Source organism: Anomaloglossus baeobatrachus, chromosome 9 (genome assembly GCF_048569485.1).
Source record: "Anomaloglossus baeobatrachus isolate aAnoBae1 chromosome 9, aAnoBae1.hap1, whole genome shotgun sequence".
Classification (NCBI taxonomy): Eukaryota; Metazoa; Chordata; class Amphibia; order Anura; family Aromobatidae; genus Anomaloglossus; species Anomaloglossus baeobatrachus.
In genome coordinates, this window is record NC_134361.1 from 61133444 (window position 1) to 61160516 (window position 27073).

General features: G+C 47.5%; 1 protein-coding gene across 1 annotated transcript in view; it reads left to right on the top strand.

Annotated features, from left to right (window-relative positions):
* The window catches only part of ADGRG4 (adhesion G protein-coupled receptor G4), a 127448-nt gene that overhangs the window by 78314 nt on the left and 22061 nt on the right, over positions 1-27073 (top strand). The window contains exons 14-20 of the mRNA XM_075324871.1: positions 277-399; positions 3634-3679; positions 10321-10424; positions 10818-10939; positions 13690-13958; positions 22801-22891; positions 26375-26655. Of these exons, the coding sequence (XP_075180986.1) occupies positions 277-399; positions 3634-3679; positions 10321-10424; positions 10818-10939; positions 13690-13958; positions 22801-22891; positions 26375-26655 (1036 nt within the window). The remainder of the gene's footprint in view (positions 1-276; positions 400-3633; positions 3680-10320; positions 10425-10817; positions 10940-13689; positions 13959-22800; positions 22892-26374; positions 26656-27073) is intronic.

Consider the following 27073-nt stretch of genomic DNA (forward strand, 5'->3'; position numbering starts at 1 on the left):
TTGCTTAGTGAGACGTGGCCTTAAAATGTTGCACATAGGACCTCGTTGGTGCTGTTGAATATTGCCGACAGATGTGTTACTTTTGGTTGTCCATATCATTATGTATATATTTGCATTTTATTACTTTACATCAGCAGTGATTGTGACACATGCAGCGTCCTGCATCCTGCATATTGTGCCATCGTCTATGTTTATATCTTACCACGATGTGTGACTGTGTATGGTATTAATATGGATGGACCATTAGAAATCCAATAATGATAATTTATTTTTTAGGGCTATGAATCCAGTAACCATGTCTTAAACACATACGTTATAAGTGCCAGTTTTGAGGGCAAAAATATTAAGGATCTCAAGGATCCAATAGGCATAACTTTGCGGCATTTTAATGAAAACAAGGTAAGTGTTATGTTTCCCCTTCACTCTCTTCTTAAAGTATGGAAACTACAATCACATTGATAAGAGAGAGCAATGCCATCTGGGGACACCGGATGATTTAGAAAAGCTCCTTTTGTCCTAATGCTTTGCAGAGATGGGGCCCAGCAATGGTTGATCTCATGCCTATTAGTTGGCCGGAGCTTTTGCAGGAGTCTCCTCTACAGAGCAACTGCATTGTTATTGATCCTTTTAGGCCTCTTTCACACGTCCGTGAAAATCACGCATGTTTTTCATGGACGTGTTAAAGGTGCGTATGGCCCTCCGTGTGCCGTGATTTTGGCACACGTGTGTTCTCCGTGTGCTATCCGTGATAACACATGGAGAAAAGGAACTTTCTACACACGTCTGTGGTGCTGATCTACGGTCTCCCGTCCTGCCGACTCCCCGCTGCTGCTGCTTCCGGCCCGCACTGCAGTGAATATGCAAAGAGCATAATGAGCGGGGGTCGGAAGCAAATGACAGCAGCGGCAGAGACGGCAGCACTGGAGAAGGTGAGTATAGAAATTCCTTTTAATTCACAGATACGTGTGTTTTCTCTGGTGCGTGTCACACAGATCACATCCATACGGTCCATGTGCGGTTCGTGTGACACCCGTTATGCGGGAAAAAAACGGACATGTCTACGTGTGGAGCACACGGGCACACGTATGCTCCACACGGACACACGGTCCATAGCAAAACACGCACGTGAGCGCAGACCCATTGATTTTAATGGGTCAACATGTGCCTGTGTCTCCGGCACATGAGGAAATGGACCCAACACGTACCGGAGACACGGAGGTGTGAAGGAGGCCTAAAGGGGGCTTTAAACGCAGCGATATCGCTAGTGAGCGTACCCGCCCCCGTCGTTTGTGCGTCACGGGCAAATCGATGCCTGTGGTGCACAATATCGTTAGGAGCCGTCACGTGGACTTACCTGCCTAGCGACATCTCTTTCTAAGGGGGCAGTTCATGCGGCGTCACAGCGACGTCACTAAGCGGCCGCCCAATATAAGCGGAGGGGTGGAGATGAGCGGCCGTAACATCCCGCCCACCTCCTTCCTTCTCATTGCAGCCGGCCGCAGGTAAGCTGTAGTTCGGCGTTCCCGCGGTGTCACACGTAGCGTTGTGTGCTGCCTTGGGAATGACGAACAACCTGCGTCCTCAACAATCAACGATTTTTTGAAAAGGAACGACGTGTCAACGATGGACGATTTGGTGAGTATTTTCCATCAACGGTCGCTTGTTGGTGTCACACGCAATGACGTCGCTAACGATGCACGGAATCCGTGACCCCGGCGATATATCGTTAGATACATTGTTGCGTGTAACGGGGCCTTAAGGCTCGGTGCTCACAATGAGATGTTAGTGAGTTTTTAATGCTGTCTATTTTCACTGTGTCAAAAAATGCAACGTCTTACAGTTGCGGCAGAGTGGATCAATTTATAGAAATGTCTTTTTTTACCTGAGATGTGTCTTTCAAATCTGCAACATGCCAGTTTCTCCTGCAGGTACGCTGAGTTTTCTGTGCAGATTTTTGGCACAGACTTGCATTAGATGCAGAAAATCCGCAGGTAAAATGCGATAAAAATACAGTAACGTGCACTGAAGCAAGTAACCTAATTGGTGCAGAAAATCTGCAGCATCGAAAATTCATCAAATACTCATCATGGGAACTTAACCTAAGACTCCCAGTTCCTTCATGAGGTTATCCAGGACTTTTTTTTCTGTGGGCCTAAAAACTAACAGGCAAGTAGTTGCTAACTACCTAACTGTTCCATCCGGCTCCGGCTCAGAACAGGCACTGTCTGCTCCTTCTAGCACTTTAGTTGCTCCTCATTTAAAAAAGCATCTCTTCCTCCTCCTGGTGGCTCTGTCAATGTGGTGCAACTGCTAATGTGTTGGTGATTAACAGCCGGCTCCCTGCATTTAGGCAGCGGGGAGCCGGCTGTCAATAAGCATGATATTGGCAGTCATGTCCTAACAACAGAGCAGTACAGAAGAGAAGCAGCTGCTCTGTCAATGTGATGTCAGCTGAAGGTGCTGAATTGTCAGCAGGAGCCGTCTGTGACCCCTTTGTGCCGGCAGAGATCGGCAGCGGGCACAACAGGCATGTAAAGTCAACCTATAAAGTCATCTGAAACGACAGGTAGACTTAATTAGGAAGCAAAATCCTCACCTTTTGTGGAAGTAGTGCAGGAGTCACTCTGTGTAATTGCTGGAAAACCACTGAAGTATGTATAAAAATGGTATGGTTTTGCCATGAGTATAAAAATTTATGTAGATCCACCATGAAGGGGGCACTAAAGTCTTAAAGGAAATATGTTACATGTAAAAATGCTATTAATCTGCATATATGGGGTTAATCTGCACGTTAGCCTGTCCGGCGCCTGCACATTGAATCCTGCATCTGGGAGGAAATTAACTTTATTCCTCCTGGCAGCATGCAGGTCTCAGTCATTGGGGTGGTGCCGGTGCAGGTTCAGTCACTGCTCTGTGTATAGAGAGCAGTAGTAGTAACTGTGTCTTCTGCACTGAATGACAGCCACTCAGCATTAGAACTAGTTTTCAGTCAGTGCGGGGGGCCCATTATGGCCACTCTTCTCAACACACAGAGCGGTGACTGAACCCATGCTGGTACTTCCTCTGTGTCTAATCAAGTTAAAGGGGTATACCCATCTCCAAGACCCTTTCCCAATATGCAGTATGTATAATAATATTATTATTATTATCAAATACCTTCAATTAAAAATGTAGTATAGTTCTCCTGATTGGCTATGTCACTTACCTCATGTACAGGGCATTGCAGGACCTTAGGTATACATGGTTAAAATCACAAGCAATCAACTGTTACTATATGAGTGGTCATAACCATGAATACCTAAGCTTCAATGCCCTGCACATTAGGTAAGCGACAATGCTAATCAGGAGATCTATACTACATTTCTAATTGGAGGTATTTGCTAATATTATTATTATTATTATTATTACACCTACTACATATTGGATTAAGATCTTGGAGATGGGAATACCCCTTTAATTTTCAGGGTTCAATGTGCAGGTGCTAATCAGGTTTAAAACACTATTAACCTATTAATAGCAATAAGATTATAGCATTTTTACACTTGACAGGTTCCCTTTAAATCTCCAATGAATATGGATATTACAATAAGCACAAAATTTATACTCCAAGTTGAATCTTCCCTCTTATTATAGATGAATTATCCGGTGAAATGTGCATTTTGGGACTTCACTAAAAACAGTAAGTTGCATTATTTGATTATATATTTTTCTTACAAATCTACTTCTTGCTCCGGGGAGACTCTCAACATTGTTTTCTGCGTGAAGTCTGCAGATGTCATAACTATTTTTGAGTGGCCTCTTTTTCCATGTACCCTCATAACAAACTGCTGGTCACAGAAGCCCCTGCACCAACCACTAATGGTGCCTTAGCGCAGCAAGCTAGAAATGCCGCTATAACACTGTTGTCTACAATGGCTTCCATAACAATGTCCCAGCCAGAGATCCCACCACAATATGTCAGCCATAGATACCCCTATACACTATCAGTCACATATAGCCTGAGTGGATATAGACACAAGGCCCGTTTATAATCTTTCACAGGGTTCAATGTCCGGAACTGTGAATATATCAGCAAAGTAGAATTTATTTTTACTTATCTCATAGATATATACAAGTGATAAGAAAAGACATCAATGTGTTGGTAGCCTAATATGGCTGTGCATGTGATGTTGGAGGTACAGGGATATTTCCATCTCCAAGATCTTGTCCCAAAATGCTGTATAGAAGGAGGCTGTGGACAGAAAAGCGCAAAATAGGGTCTTACCCCGATATATGTGGGGTGGGGAAGGGTGAGTAAACTCACTCACCTGATGTAGTTGTGACAGTCACAACTACTATATGTGCATGTAAAATAAGATCCACGGCTGCAGCCACCCAGTGGCAGACATCAGAAAGCAAAAGAGAAGGGTGTTCAATTGCCGCGCCAACAGATCACTTATTCAGATGATGAAGACCAATGTCACTTTATTTGCATACAGGTCTACGCGTTTCAGGAGCACCTGCTCCCTTCCTCAGGACCGTCAAGTTAAAAATAACATCAAATCTGTCCCACAGGGATCAGACACATCATAAATAGTGAAAGTGACGTCATAGGAACATCCCTCTTCAGAAAAAAACCGGCGGGAAAAGGGTGCCACGTTGTCAGCTATGACGTTTACATAGAAACAATAGAAAAAACATCAAGCATATAATGTCGAAACAACACCTCTCTAAATTGTGAATCACTCAATTTACATATTGCAAGGAAAACGGGATGTGTGTAAAAAATGAAGTACATAACGATAATAAGTTAACCGTGTATATGCATGACATGTCCATGTAATATGAAAAAAGGAACATGAGGTAAAACAGTGTAGAACCCGGAGAAGTACGGGTGCATGAAACATCAAGTGCATATTGTGCTTAAACAGAGATGGAAGATCGTCAGCATAAGTCTCTGCTGCCACCAAAGAGGAATGAAACTCAGGTGAAAACCGATGTGGATTGAGACTCCGGTAGGAGCAAGTGTAATAGAGTGTGTAAAACATGGGAACATAGAATCCCGACATTAATAACTCACGGGCAAAAACCCAAAACAGCAGTGTACTATAGGGCAGGAGCGTGGAAAAAATTGATGAACATGAGGTAAAAAAGTGTAGAACCCGGAGAAGTACGGGTGCATAGAAACATCAAGTGTATATTGTGCTTAAACAGAGATGAAGGATCGTCAGCATCAGTCTCTGCCGCCACCAAAGGGGAATGAAACTCAGGTGAAAACCGACGTGGATTGAGACTCTGATAGGAGCAAGTATAGTGAAGTGTATAAAACATGGGAACATAGAAACCCCGACATTTATAGCTCATGGGCAAGAAACCATGCCAGCAGTGTACCATAGGGCAAAAGTGTGGGAAAAGAGAGCCTGAGCTAGCGCCCAGGACAGCAGTGTACTATAGGACATGAGCGTGGGAAAAAAAAGGTCTGAGCATGCGCCCAGGATAAGTATCTGGAACCGACAGGTCAAACAAGTTCAGGACCGTGGGGACCAATCTACAGCGCATGCGTGGCAGCCAAAAAAATGAAACAATTGCCAAGAAGTGTGGATAAAAGGAAGGGAAAGACACCAACAATACAAAAAATAAAAATAATATATAAAGAGTTGAAGAATTGGAGAAAAAGGAGAGGAGCAGAAAAACACCAAATAATCTTATAATGTTATAAGAATCACAGATGGACCAATATGTAAAGCCCATCAACCAAGAAAAAAATATATATATATGAACGTGATAAGAGGGATCTATTCAAAGAATACCCTACACCCATATATTCTACACATAAAAACGCAAAGAAATAACGGGACAAAATGCACATACACATACAACTGCATATATGAAAAACTATATAAACACAATAGTGTAAAAGCATATGTACATATATATGTCATAAATACCATAATAAGAGGCCAATATATAGAGCATATGGGCCCAGGCCCACAGAGAACAAAGGCAGTGAAGTATGTAATCAAAAATATGTATATAAAAAATATGTATATAAAAATGTATATAAAAAAATATATATATATTTTTTAAAATTTAAAAATATATATAAATATATTAAATATTAAAATATTGATATTACTACCCATATCTAAATGATCAAAAGTGGAATGTGTATAAATTGTCATAGATAAGAGAATATAAAAATAGTTAAAAATAAATAAAAAGGAAGGGAGATAATAATATCCATACATATGTATGTGGAAATAAATACAGTTTAAAAACATAATAAACAGATGTCAGTTGAATAAATCAGTTACCTCATTAAGGCCCCGAGGTTTTAAGGTGTTAAGTTTATAGATCCAGTAGGTTTCTTTTTTATTTAGAATCTCCATCCTGTTGGGATTATGAGTGGGTATCTGCTCGATTGGAGTGACCTTTAATTCAATTTTTTTGTTATGATATATAGTAGTGTGCCGGGATAATCCATGTAACATATATCCCACCTTGATATTGTGCCTGTGAGAATTGATTCTATTATGCAGGGCTTGGGTCGTCCTCCCCACATACCGCTTGTTGCAGTCACACTCAATCAAATAGATAACATAATCTGATTGACAGTTAAGGTGTCCTTGTATAGGGAAAAAAATATCTCCCAGGTCAGACTCAAAACTGATCCTCCCATGTTGGATCGATTTACAGCATAAACAATTTTTAGCCATGCACCTATAGCTACCCAAAGGTTTGCTGGTACTAATAATGTTGGAAGGACTCCTCAATCTACTTGGTGCCAACTGGTTCTTTAAGTTGGAGGCCCTGCGAAATGTGATTCCAGGATGGGGGGGTAAAACATTCTTAAGAAAAGGGTCATTATGAAGTACAGACCAATGTTTCTTTAGTATTCCCCTAATAGCATCACTATCACAACTGAACGTGGTGAGAAAATTTGATGTAAACTCATTTTTGGAAACGGGTTTAACATTTGACGACACGGTCTGCAGATGTCATAACTATTTTTGAGTGGCCTCTTTTTCCATGTACCCTCATAAACTGCTGGTCACAGAAGCCCCTGCACCAACCACTAATGGTGCCTTAGCGCAGCAAGCTAGAAATGCCGCTATAACACTGTTGTCTACAATGGCTTCCATAACAATGTCCCAGCCAGAGATCCCACCACAATATGTCAGCCATAGATACCCCTATACACTATCAGTCACATATAGCCTGAGTGGATATAGACACAAGGCCCGTTTATAATCTATCACAGGGTTCAATGTCCGGAACTGTGAATATATCAGCAAAGTAGAATTTATTTTTACTTATCTCATAGATATATACAAGTGATAAGAAAAGACATCAATGTGTTGGTAGCCTAATATGGCTGTGCATGTGATGTTGGAGGTACAGGGATATTTCCATCTCCAAGATCTTGTCCCAAAATGCTGTAGACATAATAATATTAGCAAATACCTCTGTGACACCCCTGGACTAGTCAGGGCGTCACAGGGTACTGCACTCTCTTTATCCTTAGTGCAGGACTCAACCCCTCTTGGTTCTGGGTTCCCAACCTATAGTACTGCCTCCATTAGCATCCAAAATCCCAATCACACCTCACACCACACCCTGTCAGACACACCAGTGGGCTGCTGAGCTGGAATAGGGCCGCCCACCTAGGGGTGAGGCAGACTGGTGGAAGGGGACAAGTGAGTCGGTTCCAAGGGAGCAAAGGGAGAGGAAGTGCAGTAGAAACTCTCACAGGGAGAGGAAACTAGGGTTTGGAGCTCCCAGGAAAAGAGAAGAAATAGCCCTCATAGTGTGAGGGGCTGGGGAGCTGAAGCTCCCGAGAAGTCAGACGAGATTGGGACACAGCAAAGCAATACTATTGGGAGCGAATACCTGGATGTGCTCCCCCTTGCCAAGCAGCAGTGGTACACTGGGACTTTTGGTTCACCTGCAGCGTGTGTGTAATGACTTTAAAAAACATCATCCAGCACCACGACTACCAGCAGTGAGTACCCTGCTCCCTTCCTCCCAACATCTCAAACCTGCCATCCACGATCCAGAGTCCCAGGGTCACCCCTACCCGTGGAGGGAACTCCATCTGGCTGCCCAACTCCATCTCCCCCGGGTACTCCCATCGGCAGCGGCAGTACTCTCCTTACCACGAACCACGGGTGGCATTGTGACGCCCTGGGCAAGCCAGGGGTCACAGGTAATGACATCACCACACCCTACACCCCGGTTAGGTACACCTAAGCTAGACCTAAATCCTTGTTGCCTTCCTCCAGGGGCTGATGTCCACACCAGGGGGTGGGCCAGGCGGTTGGCTCCACGCACCAAGGAGTTCACAGTCCTGGAGGCGGGAAAACGGCAGTTTAGCTCAGGCAGAGCTTGAGTGCAGAGATGAGTTAGAGTTGAGTTTTGGAAAGGAAGGAGAGGAGTTGTGAGGTGAAAGGAGAAAGAGGAAAGTGACAGTTTGAAAGCCTGAAGTTGGTCCGGGTGTGTGCCCCGGACCGAGACAGCAAGGTTAGCAGACGGCGGTGACCGTCTGCAGGGGAGGCTGATCGGAGTTGCCGTAAGGACCGCGGACGGGTGGTGGCCCGGCGGTACCGGACCGGTACACAAGGAGAAGCCAGCACCAGTGGCAGGGGCCTTTTGGATCCCAGCAAGGCTAGTAGTCGCCGTGAATTTGCCAAATCCGTCAGTGAAGGGGACCTCCGGGTCTCCAAACAACTAAGTCCCGATTGAAGGCAACAGTCCAACCGTATGTGAGAGACACCGCCACCGCCAAGGCACCAGTTTCTCAGGGCCAGCGCCTGCGGGCAAGGAGGGGCTCCTCCGGCCCAAATCCAAGTCGGGGAGCGGGTTACCGGTGGGAATCCATCGCTACCAACAGTGAACGTAGGTGCAGGGAAAGAGACAGTCACCGTCAACTACCGGGGAAAAGCAACAGCAGCCGTCCGTGGGAACCGTCTTTCCAGCCGTGTGTTTTACCGAGAACTGTGTCATCGTCTCAGGCTGAGTGAGTACCACCGTGCCGTGAGGCACAGCGCTGCCCCCGCGACCCTGCACCTCACCAAGCCCTGCACCGGCCCTGCCATCCCTCATCCTCCACTTCATCACTGGGCCCCGGGACAACCACCCCCTACCCACGGAGGGGAGAACTAACAACTTTGCTGCTCCCTGTCACCGCTCCCGGGATCCCCATACAGAGCAGCGGTGGTGCTATCAAAAATCACCACAACCGTGGGTGGCGTCACGGACAATAAATCCCCAAAACCAAACCCCTTTCACTCACTGGCGAGGAGCGCCGCTCGAGTCCCCGGGTCTTGGCCCATCGCTCGAGCCACCGAGCAGCAGCAAGCCGCAGCAGCAGCGGCAGCCGGACCCGAGCAGTGGGAGAGCGCGGCGTCCCCTCCTCCGCCCGCGACAGCATCACAAACTCTTATCCCCTGTAAATAACCCCTTCACATTTGAGTGACCATTAGCCCCCGGGTCCGGAGACCCTCGAGCCACAGCAGACCCCCGGATCCGAGAGGTTCAACCGCTGCAGGGGCGGCACACCTCCAATTAGAAATGTAGTATAGTTCTCCTGATTAGCTATGTCACTTACCTCATGTGCAGGGCTTTGCAGCTTAGGTCTATTGTTACTACCACCTATATGGTTACAACCATGGCTACCTAACATACTGTAATGTTCTACCCATAAGGTAAGATACAGAGCAAATACCTCCAATTAGAAATGCAGTGTAGTTCTCCTGATATAGCCATGTCTCTTACCTCATGTGCAGGGCATTGCAGCTTAAGTATCTATGGTTACCACCACCTATATGGTTACAAACATTGCTACCTAAACTACTGTAATGTCTTATACCGTCAGTTACATAGCAAATACCTCCGATTAGAAATGGTATAGCTCTTTTGATCAGCTATTATATATTATTATTATTGTTACACCTACTAAATGTTGGAATAAGATCTTGGAGATGGGACTATTCCTTTAAGTCTCAGCCTAGGCGCTGGCTGGGATTGGTACAATTGGTGCAACCCCTATAGTTATCGCATTCAGGGGCGGACATATCATTGGTGCTGCCTGTGCAGCCGCACAGGGGGCCCAAGAGGTCAGGGGCCACTACCACCTCCAAAGCAGGTGGAGTTGTACATTTTGTTGAGCTCTTGGGCTGCAAAGGTCCCATATATGGTTCTTGCACAGGGGCCTGTTCTTGTCTGTGTCCATCAGTGATCTCATTAGTAGCTCAAATATCATTTCAATGGTCATAAAATAATAAAATAAAAACATTTTTGGACTTCTGTTTACAACCCTTCCATATTTCATTTCCTGCACAGATAATATGGGTGGCTGGAATACATCTGGGTGTTTTCCAGTATCTACAAGCAAGGAATATACATTGTGTTCATGCAACCATCTTACTCACTTTGGAGTTCTCCTTGTAAGTACCACATGTTACAATCATAGCCCAATTTATAGTTGTAACCCTATTTATATGTTCTTTCACTTACTGAGCTGCTTAATGTACATTTGATAAAATCACTGATTAATCAGCAGGAGATTATCATTACAGGACTACATGGCATACTGCAGGTAGTCCAGCATATTCATGAGCTCTGTATGAGCAGAGGAAACTGTGACTATCATAACTGCTGCACATCGCTGGGATCAGGGTATTTTCCTGTACATTATGCTGCAGTCAGATTGCATAAAAACCTGCAGACAGAATCCATCTAACTACAAAAAATGTCCCCAAAGTTGGACCTTTTTAAGTTGTTAAATCAATTCTTTCTTGTGCATCTTATTTCTGAACAAGTGTTTTCTTTTTTCTTAGGATCTTTCTAGGACTCCACTCGACCCTCTAAATGAACACATACTAAGCCTTCTGACTTATGTGGGATGTGGCCTCGCCTCGCTGTTTATTGGGGTCGCCCTTGTAACCTATGGAATGTTCAAGTACGTTTGTGGCTTATATGACATATATATTGTAAGAAATTATTTGATGCCAATAGATTAAATTATTGCACTGGTATTTCTCCGGGAACTCAACCTCTTCTTGTATTCACATTAATGTTACTTGATGTCCTGTTACAGTAAATAAGTTTTACATCAGATAGTCTCTGCTTGTTGTTCTCCTTCTTGTGGTCAGATTTCCTTTCAAATTCTTTTAACATTTATTTATTTCTTATTATATATTATTATTATTATATTATTATTATTCTTATATATTTTTTATATACCATATTTATTTCTTTAGATTTATTTTGCTTTATTGCCCTTAACAATTGACTTTTTTTGTTATGCTACTTTGCAAAGACATAAAATGTTAAGAGGAATAAAATAAAAAAAATCAGAAAGAAATAAGTGCGCTGACTGTCAGTTAGATATCAGTGTATTCAGCGGGATGTCAGCTACCTCCTGCTGCTGTTGGTGCAAGATTGGAAGGATTTACCGTAAACAGGATAGACAACACTAATTTTTCTATTAAAGGAGTTTTTTTGGGGTTTTTTTTATAAGATTTTTTTTTAAGGTATGTAACTGTTTAAAATTAAATTGTTGGGATACTCACGCTCCCTATGGGTCAAGTGCAGGATGCTCAGCAGGTCTGTACCAGCATTGGAAGCTGTGCCTGCTAAGTTCAGAAACCGGAGGACCACTGCAGCCTGTGATTGTCAACAGCGGTCCTCTGAAAATCCAAAGGGAGTAGGTACTGCTTCAAGAGCTGTTCAGACTTCCGGAGTGACCTACGCTGGATCCGCAGAGGTTCTGGAAGGTTAGCATGTCACCATTTTTTGTTTTCAGAGCCTGAAAAAAAAATTATATTGGGCAATCGCTTTAATATTGCATATTTGCAAGGAGGATATGCCTTGCCTTGCCAACCTTAGGCCTCTTTCACACGTCAGTGATTCTGGTACGTATGTTGCAGTGTTTATATATACCAGAATCACGGACATATGCAGGCCCATTACTAGCAATGGGCCTGCGCACACATCAGTAATTTTTCACTGACTGTGTCTCCATGCGGCATACACGCGTGTCTGTGTGTTCCGCATGGAGACATGTCGATTTTTTCTGGCATCACTGACGTCCCACAGACCACACGGTGGTGCGATCCGTGAAACACGTACCAGAAAAACACGGAAATTGAAAATAAAAAGTTTTTCATATTCACCTTTTCCAGTGACACTGTCTCCAGCCTCTGCTGCCTGCTGCTTCTGAGCCGGCTCGTTATTCTCATGCATATTCATTTATGCACGACACAGCCGACCCGGAAATAGCAGCAGTGGGCGCGGAAACACAGCAGAGCCGAAGAGTTCAGCACCGCGGACTGCAAGAGCGGGGACAGGTGAGTATACCTCCATGTGCAATCACGTATAATGGATCACATATCAGGGATTGCACATGGACAACCCCCGTGTGCCGTGAATCACGGCACACGGAGGGACATATGCGTTTTAACACGTCAGTGAAAAACAGACGTTTTTTACTGATATGTGAAACAGGTCTTACTGTTTACTTTTGTCTTCCCTGTTGTGTTTGCATGCTTCTATTTTCTCTTTGGTGGGCCGTTACAAATAGGGTTGACACAGAACACAGCTGGGCTGTGACATGCGATGAAACTCCATCCACAGCCCAGTCACTTAGGAAGACTGAGTCTCACCTCGGTGATGCCGGGTCAACGTCCAATCCCGGAAGTTGACTTGACATCACCAGACAGAGGCTGTTGCAGCTGGGGATCATGTGATGGGGACTGAGCAGACAGTGATAGCGCCGCTCACAGGCAGAATTGACAACAGAAGGTAACTGAAAAAAGCCTTCTTTCACATCTTTAAGTCGATGTGGCCACTATACATTGTAGTGGACCACATCTTTAACTTTAATAGTACAATAAGTTTAAAGTGTTGTTCCTTCTCTCTGGTTAATACATGCCTTGGCCCTTGGGCAATAAGGATTGGAATCACAGCATGAGCATTTATAATCTTTGTCCTTTACGGTGAGTGCATTTAAAGAAGCCATGGAATTTATTGTAGCAACCGCAAAAGCTAATGCATCAATCATAGCGTTTCAGGCAATAATGGGCGGCACGGTGACTCAGTGGTTAGCACTGCAGCCTTGCAGCACTGGGGTCCTGGGTTCTAGTCCCAATAAGGACAACATCTGCAAGGAGTTTGTATGTTCTCCCCGTGTTTGCGTGGGTTTCCTCCGGGTTCTCCGGTTTCCTCCCACACTCCAAAAACATACTGATAAGGAATTTAGATTGTGAGCCCCAATGTGGACAGTGTTGCCAATGTATGTAAAGCGCTATGGAATTAATAGCGCTATATAAATGAATAAATATTATTATTATTAATACATCCTTCTTCAGGCCTTCAATTCAGTAGTGCACAGATGAGGCCATAGTAAACCTAGAACATCTGAAATATTTATTCATTTATTTATTTTTCTCACTTATATAACTCCATTAATTCCATATCATCACTGTGGGAGAAAATTGGAGAATCCGGAGGAAACCCACACAAACACAGGGAGAACATACAAACTCCTGGCAGATGTTGTCCTAGGTGGGATTTGAACCCAGGATCCCGGCACTGCGAATCACAGAGCCTCCGTGCTACCCCATATATTGTCTTATGAAGTCAATATTTCATGTATTATTCCCATTGTCCACTACGTCTTCTCATTGATTGTTTTTTTTTCTTTTTCAGACAACTTAGGAAAGATTACCCTTCAAAAATATTGATGAATCTTTCGTTTTCGCTGCTGATGCTGAATTTGCTATTCTTGGTCAACGAATGGCTGTCATCGTTCAGAATTCATGGCTTGTGCATCTTAGTCGGAGTCCTTCTCCATTACTTCTTGTTGACATCATTCACGTGGATGGGCTTGGAAGCTGTACACATGTATTTTGCATTTGTCAAAGTTTTTAACTCCTACATCCATAACTACATATTAAAATTATGTATCGCTGGTTGGGGTAAGTAGTGTATCCAGTCATTTTCTCTTTGTAAAGCTGAAATATTTGCTGGAAATCGTTCCTTTCATGTTTCAGGATCAATAAGGGATGACATGACATTGGTAGATTGTTCAATACACCTACACAGAGATTTTCAATGGCACCTCTCACATGTCAATAATTCACAACATTTGTTATTTTGTAGGTGTCAGAAGAATTTTTCTTAAAAACAAATAGTTCTTACATTGGAATTGTTTTTTTATGATAAGGTCATTTTTTGAATTTTCATAAAGTCAACAGTGAATGGGTAAAACTGAAAATTTAGCATTTGTATACCCCAAATAAGGGAGGTGAAGACCCATCTTGGCTTGCACGAGATCCATCTTCCTACAGAGCGTTTATCTACCAAGTTGCCATGGCTCGAGATCAAGCTGCATGCCGTTAAATAAATAATAATTTCCTCAAAAACACTACTCAACCTACTGTTGAACATTTCTTAAAAACTGACGCTGTGCACCCGGACTCAATTCAGTTCTTTACTCACAGGTCCTAGGTCCCAGGCCCAGTGTGACGATGTGTGGACCCACTGCACCATGGGGCCTGGCCTGATCCTGGAGGGGCTTATCTAAGCGGCTACTTGTGAGAATGCTGTTGTCCTTCTGCGACTTGACCACTAATGGCTGCTATTCCTCCACTTTGAACCTGTGGAAGCTATCTTGTTTCCTGTTTGGGCCTACATAAAACCAAATGGAACATTCACTCGTTGCTTGAGTATGTCTCGCGATCATGTCTCGCTATTGTCTAGTTCCAGTCTCCAGGTCATGAGAACTGTCTCACCCAGGCTGTTCCCACTCATGTCTTGATTGTTCCTACAACTCCTATTACTGTATTCAAGAACTTTTTCCACTGCCTTCAGTACCCTGGTCGTGCCTCTCCAGCCATTGGATTCCAGCTGTGTCCTTCAGTATCGTAACACTACCTGGTCTTCACTAGAGCCTCTAGTGGTGAGGATAGGCTTAAGCCACAGATAGTCGCCAAGTGCTACTCCAGGGCAGTCCCCGGGCCTGCAGCAGCTGGGAGTCAGAGTACAGGAGATGTAAGCAAGAACCCAGAGACATGGTCAGACACTATGAGGATGGGACAAACAGCACAGGTACAGGAAACAGATGAGGACTACAGAGGAGAGATCAGCAATAAACAGGAAGCAAGCCAGGGCAAAAACAGGTAAGAAGAAGAGGAGACAAAAATGGACTTACCAGACAAGGCCCAGCAGACAGACAGGACGAGAAGTAACAAAGAACGGGCGGGCAGACAGAACTGATCATAACTTGTAAGCAAACAGAAAAGTAGCTAAGAAAAAGGTTAGACACCAGAGTCGATGGAGGGGCTGTCTAACATGGCACTTGCTGGCAGGGGATTGGTCAGGGAAGCAGACCTCTGCTAGATACAATGATATAAATCTAGCAGAGTCTGGCTGCGCCTCCGTATAGCCAGGTGGAGATACTCCAGATAATAGAGCTGGCAGTGCTACAAAGCAGCTCTGCAAAAGACCCGCCACTAGGGGAAACAGAGCAGAGAACACAGTGCGTAGGCCGATACTGAGAAGGTGTGTAAGACACCGGCGTCACCCACAGTTTATACTACAAGCTGGGAAGCTGATATTGCTGTACTCTTATACCTGTTTTCATTCCAGTTACTATCCCCAGTTGAATTGTTAGGCCCCCACTTGTGGAAGTACGTTGGTAAGACTACCCACCTTCAAAGTCCATTCAATGAGGCTCACAGACTCCTGGCTGTAATGCACCCTCAGCTCCATATGGGGTAACTCATGTCCCAATATGGTCACTATGTAGTTTTCCCTATAATAAAGGGATATAATAACAATTCTTTACTAAAAAAGGGAATTTTGTTTACTTACCGTAAATTCCTTTTCTTCTAGCTCCTATTAGGAGACCCAGACAATTGGGTGTATAGCTTCTGCCTCTGGAGGCCACACAAAGTATTACACTTTAAAAAGTGTAACCCCTCCCATCTGCCTATACATCCTCCCGTGCATCACGGGCTCCTCAGTTTTGGTGCAAAAGCAGGAAGGAGAAAACTTATAAATTGGTCTAGGGTAAATTCAATCCGAAGGATGTTTGGAGAACTGAAGACCATGAACCAAAAGAACAATTCAACATGAACAACATGTGTACACAAAAGAACAACTAGCCCAAAGGGCACAGGGGCGGGTGCTGGGTCTCCCAATAGGAGCTAGAAGAAAAGGAATTTACGGTAAGTAAACAAAATTCCCTTTTTCTTTGTCGCTCCATTGGGAGACCCAGACAATTGGGACGTCCAAGAGCAGTCCCTGGGTGAGTAAAAGAATACCTCAATAAAAAGAGCCGAAAACAGCCCCCTCTTACAGGTGGGCAACCGCCGCCTGAAGGACTCGCCTACCTAGACTGGCGTCTGCCGAAGCATAGGTATGCACTTGATAGTGTTTCGTGAAAGTGTGCAGACTAGACCACGTAGCTGCCTGACACACCTGCTGAGCCGTAGCCCGGTGCCGCAATGCCCAGGACGCACCTACGGCTCTGGTAGAATGGGCTTTCAGCCCTGAAGGGAGCGGAAGCCCGGAAGAATGGTAGGCCTCGAGAATCGGTTCCTTGATCCACCTAGCCAAGGTTGACTTGGAGGCCTGAGAGCCCTTACGCTGGCCAGCGACAAGGACAAAGAGCGCATCTGAACGGCGCAGGGGCGCCGTGCGAGACACATAGAACCGGAGTGCTCTCACTAGATCCAAAGAGTGCAAGTCCTTTTCACACTGGTGAATTGGATTAGGGCAAAAGGAAGGCAAGGAGATATCCTGATTTAGATGAAAAGGGGATACCACCTTAGGGAGAAATTCCGGGACAGGACGCAGAACCACCTTATCCTGGTGGAAAACCAGGAAGGGAGCCTTGCATGACAGCGCTGCAAGCTCAGACACTCTCCGAAGTGATGTGACTGCCACCAGGAAGGCCACCTTCTGAGAAAGAGGGGAGAGAGAGACATCCCGCAGCGGCTCAAAAGGCGGCTTTTGAAGAGCCGTCAGAACCCTTTTAAGATCCCAGGGTTCCAACGGACGTTTGTAAGGTGGGACCATGTGGCAGGCCCCCTGCAGGAACGTGCGGACCTGCAGAAGCCTGGCTAGACGCTTTTGAAAAAACACGGAGAGCGCCAATACTTGGCCCTTGAGAGAGCCGAGGGACAAACCCTTGTCCATTCCAGATTGAAGGAATGAAAGAAAAGTGGGTAAGGCAAATGGCCATGGAGGAAAACCGTTATCAGTGCACCAGGATAGGAAGATTTGCCAAGACCTGTAATAGATCTTGGCGGACGTTGGCTTCCTGGCTTGTCTCATGGTGGCAATGACATCCTGAGATAACCCTGAAGACGCTAGGAGCCAGGACTCAATGGCCACACAGTCAGGTTGAGGGCCACAGAATTCAGATGGAAAAACGGGCCTTGTGACAGCAAGTCTGGGCGGTCTGGAAGTGCCCACGGTTGACCCACCGTGAGATGCCACAGATCCGGATACCACGACCGCCTCGGCCAGTCTGGAGCGACGAGAATGGCGCGACGGCAGTTGGACCGGATCTTGCGTAGTACCCTGGGCAGCATTGCCAGAGGGGGAAACACATATGGCAGTCGAAACTGCGACCAATCCTGGACCAGAGCGTCCGCTGCCAGAGCTCTGTGATCCTGGGACCGTGCCATGAAGGCCGGGACCTTGTTGTTGTGCCGTGACGCCATGAGATCGACGTCCGGCATTCCCCAGCGGCGACAGATCTCTCGAAACACGTCTGGGTGCAGAGACCATTCCCCCGCGTCCATGCCCTGACGACTGAGAAAATCTGCTTCCCAGTTTTCTACGCCCGGAATGTGAGCTGCGGAGATGGTGGAGCCTGTGTCTTCCACCCACTGCAGAATCCGCCGGACTTCCTGGAAGGCTTGACGACTGCGAGTGCCGCCTTGGTGGTTGATGTAGGTGACGGCAGTGGCGTTGTCCGACTGGATACGGATCTGCCTGCCCTCCAGCCACCGATGGAAAGCCAATAGGGCTAGATATACTGCCCTTATCTCCAGGATATTGATCTGAAGGGACGATTCTATCGGAGTCCAGGTTCCTTGAGCCCTGTGGTGGAGAAAAACCGCTCCCCAACCTGACAGGCTCGCATCCGTGGTGACCACAGCCCAGGTTGGGGGTAGGAAGGATTTTCCCCGCGACAGAGATGTGGGTAGGAGCCACCACTGAAGTGATGTTTTGGCTGCAAGGGAAAGAGAGACGTTCTTGTCGAGGGAAGCCGCACTCTTGTCCCATTTGCGGAGAATGTCCCATTGGAGTGGCCGTAGATGGAATTGCGCGAACGGCACTGCCTCCATAGCTGTCACCATCTTCCCCAGGAAGTGCATGAGGCGCCTTAAGGGGTGTGGCTGACTCCGAAGAAGTGATTGCACCCCTGCCTGCAGAGAAAGCTGTTTGTCCCGCGGTAGCTTGACTAACGCTGGCTGTGTATGAAACTCCATCCCGAGGTAAGTCAGTGATTGGGTCGGTGTCAACTTGGATTTCGGGAAGTTGATGATCCACCCGAACTGCTGGAGAGTCGCCAGAGCGACGGTAAGGCTTTGTTGACACGCCACCCGAGAAGGGGCCCTGACTAGGAGATCGTCTAAGTAGGGGATCACCGAGTGGCCCTGAGAGTGCAGGACCGCCACGACGGATGCCATGACTTTGGTGAAAACCCGTGGGGCTGTCGCCAGGCCGAAAGGCAATGCCACGAACTGAAGGTGTTCGTCCCCGATGGCGAAACGCAGGAAACGTTGATGTTCGGGTGCGATCGGCACATGGAGATAAGCATCCTTGATGTCGATCGATGCTAGGAAGTCTCCTTGTGACATCGAGGCGATGACCGAGCGGAGAGATTCCATCCGAAACAGTCTGGTTCTCACATGTCTGTTGAGTAGCTTGAGGTCCAGAACGGGACGGAATGACCCGTCCTTTTTTGGCACCACGAACAAGTTGGAGTAAAATCTGCGACCACGTTCCTGAAGGGGAACGGGGATCACAACTCCTTCTATCTTTAGAGCGTCCACTGCCTGAAAAAGTGCGTCGGCTTGAGCGGGGGGCGGAGAGGTTCTGAAGAAACGAGCCGCAGGACGAGAGCTGAACTCTATCCTGTAACCATGAGACAGAATGTATCTCACCCATCGGTCTTGAACATGTGGCCACCAGGCGTCGCCAAAGCGGGAGAGCCTGCCACCGACCGAGGATGCGGCTAGGGGAGGCCGAGAGTCATGAGGAGGCCGTCTTGGAGGCAGTGCCTCCTGCGGCCTTTTGGGGGCGTGACTTGGACCGCCACGCATAGGAGTTCCTCTGGCCTTTCTCCGGCCGGTTGGACGAAGAGGATTGGGGCTTGGCGGAGGGACGAAAGGACCGAAACCTCGATTGGATCTTTCTCTGCTGAGGTCTCTTAGGTTTGGACTGGGGTGAGGAGGAGTCCTTCCCCTTGGATTCCTTAATAATCTCATCCAATCGTTCGCCAAATAAACGGTCGCCAGAAAAGGGCAAACCAGTTAAGAACCTTTTGGAAGCCGAGTCTGCTTTCCATTCGCGCAGCCACATGGCCCTGCGGACTGCCACGGAGTTAGCAGATGCTACAGCCGTACGGCTAGTGGAGTCCAGGACGGCGTTCATGGCGTAGGACGAAAAGGCTGATGCCTGAGAGGTCAAAGACGAAACATGCGGAGCAGAATTCCGTGTGACAGCATTAATCTCAGTCAGACAAGCCGAGATTGCTTGAAGAGCCCACACGGCTGCAAAGGCCGGGGCGAAAGACGCGCCCGTGGCCTCATAGATGGACTTCACCAAGAGCTCTATCTGTCTGTCAGTGGCATCCTTCAGGGATGAGCCATCTGCAACAGACACAACGGACCTAGCAGCCAATCTGGAGACTGGAGGATCCACCTTGGGAGAGTGAGCCCAACCCTTAACGACTTCAGATGGAAAGGGATAACGTGTGTCAGAGTGCCTTTTAGCAAAGCGCTTGTCCGGGACTGCTCTGGGCTTCTGGACAGCATCCCTGAAGTTAGAGTGATCAAAAAACGTATTGCGCGTACGTTTGGGGAACTGAAACTGGTGTTTCTCCTGCTGAGAAGCCGACTCCTCTACAGGAGGAGGCGGGGGAGAGAGATCCAACACCTGGTTGATGGACGAGATAAGATCATTTACTAAGGCGTCCCCCTCAGGTGTATCAAGGTTAAGGGTGAAGCCAGGGTCAGAGCCCTGAGCTCCCACGTCCGCCTCGTCTTCCTGAGAGTCCTCAAGCTGGGATCCCGTGCAGCGTGAGGAAGTCGGGGAAGAGTCCCAGCGAGACCGCTTAGCCGGTCTGGGACTGCGGTCCGGGCAGGAGACCTCCGCCTGAGACCTAGGGGCTAACCTGGAAGCGCGCAGCGGCGCGGACCGAGAGGGGCCTGGAGGAGACAAGCTAACAGGGGCCGGGGCCTGTGAAAGGTCCGGTCTGGACTGCAATGCCTCAAGGAGCTTAGAAGACCATTTGTCCATAGACTGTGCAATGGATTGAGAAAGAGACTGAGAGAGTTTCTCAGCGAAAGAGGCCAACACCGGTGACTCTGTCCCTGCAGCCTGCTCAGGGGGAGCAGGGGGGTCTACATGAGCCGAGGTGCCCCCCAGTGCCCGAGGCTCCGGCTGAGCAAGCGTGGCAGGAGTCGAGCATTGCTCACAGTGGGGGTAGGTGGATCCCGCAGGCAACATAGCCCCACAAGAGGTACAGGCCGCGAAAAAAACCTGTGCCTTAGTAGCTTTGCTCCTTGTGGACGACATGCTGTTGTCTCCTAGGAGAGTGACCACTGAGGGTATATGGGAAAAGGGTATACAGCCTGACCGAACAGATATATATATCTATTATATATATATATATGTATCTATTCCGGCACCCTAGGGGGGCCAGCACCGGGTGACCGGTGTGGCTTACCGACCGCTAACGAGCGGAGTGTGTCCTCCAGATTCCCTGTCTTGGATCCCCCGGAGCCGCCGAGCTGTGTTCACTGACAAGCGTCCACCGGCAGAATGCCAGAAAATGGCCGCTGGAGCTCTCGGGGGAGGAGTGGGGCCGAGGGCGGCGCCAGCAAAGAGCGGGAATCTGGGGACCCCACAGTGGTCAGTGAGGGGGGAGGAATACATGCAGGATGCTCCAGCTCTCACATCCGACGTCATGTCGGTAATCCCGCCCTTACCCCTGACAGGCAGGCCCGGGGGCGGGATTTTCGCGACTAGGCCGTGGTGAAGCCGGGGACTAAATTTGAGGCCGCGCCCGACAAGCAGGCACAGTCGGCGCGGAAGTCCACCGGCCTCCTCAGTTTTACAACTACCGCGGCTTCCGGGAAGAAGGTGCGCTCTCTGTACGGTCCCCTATGGGGACACAGAGTACCTTTAAGTTGCAGGGCCCGGTCCCTGGGGTTGAAGAGGCTCCGTTCCGGCAGGTTCCACCAGGGGCTGCGGATGGAGCACGGTCCCAGCAAATGGATGACCGCTCAGGATCCCACTTCTCCCAGAGCCGCATAAGGGATGGTGAAGGAGACGGCATGTGGCTCCAGCCTCCGTACCCGCAATGGGTACCTCAACCTTAACAACACCGCCGACATAGTGGGGTGAGAAGGGAACATGCCGGGGGCCCCGTGGGGGCCCTCTTTTCTTCCAACCGACATAACTAAGTATGAGAATGCATGAGTGGATGTGTGCCTCCTTCCACACAAAGCATAAAACTGAGGAGCCCGTGGTCCACGGGAGGGTGTATAGGCAGAGGGGAGGGGTTACACTTTTTAAAGTGTAATACTTTGTGTGGCTTCCAGAGCCAGAAGCTATACACCCAATTGTCTGGGTCTCCCAATGGAGCGACAAAGAAATCCTGTTTATCTAATTCCTTTCATTCAATTCCCTCTTATTTGGCCTTTTGTTTCAGCCATACTGTATCAATAGCTTTCTTGGCCTGCACCCAGGACCTCATTCTTCTCTTCTCCTGTAGGCTTCCTGCCTGAAATCCACTTTTGCCAAAGTCTCTTTCCGTTCCTTAGAACGTACTATATGATGCCTCGTGAGCTCTCTATCATGAAGGCTATGGAGATCCCTGGGGAGTGGGGCCTCCTAGACTGGCCTTCAGGCTAAGGGGGGGCCTAGCTATCCCTGATCTCAGAGTTACCTTTGAAGGTGAGGATATCTGAGCTCCCTTCGTGGCCCTGCTCCTGACCAGCCCTGATCTTATACCCCTTACCCCAGGGAAGGGGCCGGACAGGAGTGTAATTAAACCAACAGAGATAGACAAAAGGGGAAACCAAAACTCTATCTCCCATCATGCTCACAAAGAGGTAAAAGACAGTAAGAGGTATGGAGGAAAATAAGAGCAGGGAGGAAACAACAAGACAATGGGAAAATCCACAAGAACTCCAACCTCCACGCAATATAATCACCAGCAGGACAGGAAAGCAACATCACACAGACCCACACAGCAAGAAACTGTAGTCAGCGTGGGTAAACAGATTCCACCGTCATAAAAAGTTTCTCCCATCCTGAGCTAGTCCCATCTATTAACCCTGAATGTACCTAACCAAGTAAACAAAAACATATTTCAAACACTGCAATGCATTTAGTATATAGTAACACAGTTTCTTACGAAAGCTTTCTTACTAGGCAGAATTTTTTCTACACCTGCCTAAAACTTTTCCACAGTACTGAAGATCTACATTTAAGCTCTGTAAAAAAAACAGTATATTTTCTGTTTATGTGATTTAAATACCTAATTAATTTTTTGTGTTTTTGATCCAGGCATCCCTCTAGTTCTAGTTGTCGCACTACTCTGTGCTAATGTTAATTTTTATGGAAATATAACTGACGAGAGAGAGAGCACAGCTTTATTGTAAGTATTAATCGGCTTCATTTTGGCATAAATAATGACAAGTGCATACTACAGTAAGACTAGTCGTTACACATGTGCTGAGGCAAACTGTGTACAGTATTGCTCATCACTATTAGGCACCTTTTTAGTTAGTTCATAGTTAATGGAGGGTCTTTTCCATTGGGAACACAACAGGAGAAACTACAAGTAGCGTCTCTTGCCTGTATGTGCATTACACAGACAGAACACTGATTTTAATTAGAACTCTTTAATGCTTTTATCTGCCCTGCGGTGGCATAGGTGTCACGGGGTGGCAGGGGATAACAGGGGACTGGGGCTCTTAAACTGGCCCTCAGGCTAGGGAGGCCCTAGCTGTCCCTGATCCCAGAGATACATCTGAAGGTGACGATGTCTGGGCTGCCTTCCTGTCCCTGCCCCTGACCAGCCCTGATCTAGTACCCCCTCCGTCCCTACCCCATGGGGGGGGGGACAGGAGTGTGTAAGTGTGACACCCTGGCCTATCAGGTCATCACATGGTATTGTGCAATCTGCCCTTCTGCACAGTATCCAATCCTCCTTGGTTGCGGATCCCTGGCCTGTGGTGTTGCTAAGAATCAGCTAATCAAAATCCTAGGAAGACTCTGCACCACATCCACCAGACACACCAATGAACAGCCTGAAGGGAATAGGGCTGCCCACTTGGGGGGTTGGTTAGGGAGGGTCAGGAGACAGACAGACAGTTGAGGAGAGACTCTCAAGTTGAGAGGTTGGGGAGCAAAGACTACTAGGTGGCATACGTTGGTCTGGGCCTGGTAGGAGCTGGAACCCCGGTTGCAGGGGATCGTGACAAGGGGCACGGAACTGCCGAGGAGGGCAGCCGGTGGCCTTGTGCCATCTCCGAGTAGGGGCCAGGCACGACGGGGTACGTGGACCCTAGGCCTGGAAGTAGCTTCAAGCGTCCCGGTAATTTACCCGACGAGGATGGAGCCTTCAAAATTCGTCCTCCACCCGCTAAAAAATCGGGGTACTAGCGCAACGAGGGGGATAGAACTTTCCCAATACACAGTCCAGAAAATCCCAAGCGTGAACCCTAAGAGCAAGCTCACTCCGTTAGCCATATATTAGCGGGACCCGACTAGTTCTATACTACAGGGGCCAATCAGTAGACAGGTGCCAAGGAAAAGGCCACAGGCTAACAAGCAACACCAACGGGCACGGGATCCAGGCATGCTCCCTCCCTGCTGCAGCGGTGCTCAGAACTTTGGTTTACAAGTTGTCGGTGTCAGCATTATTGGACTGAGTGAAAACGCAGTGCCCCTTACCTTCCCAATGGTATCCTTTCACCAGCATCACCGAGCCCCGGGGCATCCCCCCTAGCCACAGAGGGGTTAAACACCTGGCTGCCATTCCATCGCCACCGGGTGCTCCCAACGGCAGCGGTGGTACTCCACCTTACCACACACCATGGGTGGTGTCACAAACTTTCACCAGACAGTCCCCTGTAAATACATCCCCCCTTTTTATTTCGAGTGGCCGCAGGACCCCCGGGTTCGGAGTCCCCTCAAGCCACCGCAGATCTGGATCCGAGCTGCCCAGCTGCTGACATGGGGGCGGCACATAAGCACCAACAGTGACTTGGGCTCCTAAACTGGCCTTCAGGTTGGGGGCCCTGGCTGTTCCTGATTCCAGACATACGTCTGAAGGTGACGATGTCTGGGCCACCTTCCTGCCCCTACTCCTGGCCAGCCGTGATCTAGTAGCTCCTCCGTCCCTACCCCGGGAGGGGTGGGGGGTGGGACAGGAGTGTGTAAGCACCAACAGTGACAGGGGCTCCTAAACAGGCCTTCAGGCTAGGGGGACCCTAGCTGTCCCTGATCCCAGACATATGTCTGAAAGTGACGATGTCTGGGTCACCTTCCTGCCCCTGCTTCTGACGAGCCCTGATCTAGCACCACTTCCGTCCCTACCACGGGGCGGGGGACAAGATTGTGTAAACACCAACAGTGATAGACAAACAGAGGAAGCCAAAACTCTATCACACAGAGTAATCAGACAACAAGAGATAAGGAGGAAGACTAAAGGCCCCGTCACACTAAGCAACATCGCTAGCAACATCGCTGGTAACGAACAACTTTTGTGACGTTGCTAGCGATCTTGCTGTGTGTGACATCCAGCAACAACCTGGCCCCTGCTGTGAGGTCGTTGGTTGTTGCTGAATGTCCTGGGCCATTTTTTAGTTGTAGCTGTCCTGCTGTGAAGCACAGATCGCTGTGTGTGACAGCGAGACAGCAACAACTAATGTGCAGTGAGCAGGGAGCCAGCTTCTGCTGAGGCTGGTAACTAATGTAAACATCGGGTAACCAAGAAGCCCTGTCCTTGGTTACCCGATATTTACCTTTGATACCAGCCTCCTCCGCTCTCACTGCCTGTGCTGCCGGCTCCTGCTCTGTACACAGATAGCTGCAGCACACATCAGGCAATTAACCCGATGTGTGCTGTAACTAGGAGAGCAAGGAGCCAGCGCTCAGTGTGCGCTGCTCCCTGCTCTGTGCACATTTAGCTGCAGCACACATCGGGTTAATTAACCTGATGTGTGCTGTAACTAGGAGACTGGGGGCTGGTCACTGGTTGCTGGTGAGCTCACCAGCAACTTGTGTAGCCACGCTCCAGCGATCCCTGCCAGGTCAGGTTGCTGGTGGGATCGCTGGAGCGTCGCAGTGTGACAGCTCACCAGCAACCTCCTAGCAACTTACCAGCGATCCCTATCGTTGTTGGGATCGCTGGTAAGTTGCTTAGTGTGACTGGACCTTTAGCAGGGAGAAAATAACCAGACAACAGGAGGAATTCCACAGCACACCAAGCAATACACAGTAAATCACCAGACTGGAAAACAACAGCACACCAACCAGTTTAGCAGAAAGCTATAGTCAGCACAGGAAGACAAATTCCTCCATCTTAAAAAGGTGGGGAGTACCTGTGATAGGTCTCCTGCAACATGTGATCCAAAAGGTAAAGTAACGCCTGCTAGTCTGTTCACTAATAAGCACACAGCTGGTTGATACCCGAGCCTGCCTGTGCAACACAGAAGCACCAGAGAAAGTATAGTGAGGAGTATTAGAGTCTGTGGTCTGAACAGCGTCTAATGCCGCCATGACACTCAGCAAGTTTACAGCACCGTGTGGCAGCTGCAGTAGAAATGCTTTCTTGCTGCAGTGTTATTCAATAGATTACCTTGAGTTTCACGCATGCAAACAGTAAGACCATCTTCATCGAACGCCGCTTAATGGTCTTTGGCTGAGCACTTCTGCTCTGGTGGAATAACAGTCGATAGGAATCCTGTCATATGAACCTTCACTGATGAAAAGTTTTTGAACATGCACTTACTAGTCTAAATTTTCCACAAAAGATGGGATATTTACTATAAAAGTTTGAATAAAAGTAAAACTACTTTTAAAAGATTGTCATTCGTTTCTTTCCGTTTACTGATATCAATTATTTTTACAGCTGCTGGGTCAAGAATAATGCGGTATTTTATACGACAGTTGTTTGCTATTTCGGAGTGATCTTCCTTACCAACATTTCTATGTTCATCGTTGTACTTCTACAAATCAAGACGTTGAAGTCTACACGAATAAAGGACTGGAAGGCGCTCTTCCTGCATGACATTAAGAGCACTCTCAGCCTCGCCTTCTTACTTGGATTAACCTGGGGGTTTCTGTTCTTCGCTTGGGGTCCTGTACGAGTCGCCTTTTCATATCTATTTGTTATTTTTAATACATTACAAGGTAAGTGCTGCAAATATTTTTAATTCAAAAATGCAATAAGTATGAATTTAACAATTAATGACATGTATTTAAAGTGGGTGAAATAAATATTAAACACGTCACAAATTTTCTAATTAAATATATTTCTTAGACCATGGGCACATGTTGAGTATTTGGTGACTTTTTTACCTCAGTATTTGTAAGCCAAAACCAGTAGTGAGTGATAAATGCAGAAGTGGTGCCTAAGTCCCCACTCAATACCATATCTCTGCGCAGGAGGCAACAGCCTGGCTGGATCTTGACCAGCATAGCCTACGGCTTGACCATGGAGTCGGGGCTCTGGACCTTGACCTGCATAGTCTGCAGCTTGACCATGGAGTCAGGGCTGTGGCCCTTGAGCAGCATTGTCTAGTCTTCCTTAGATACGTCTACTGGTGCA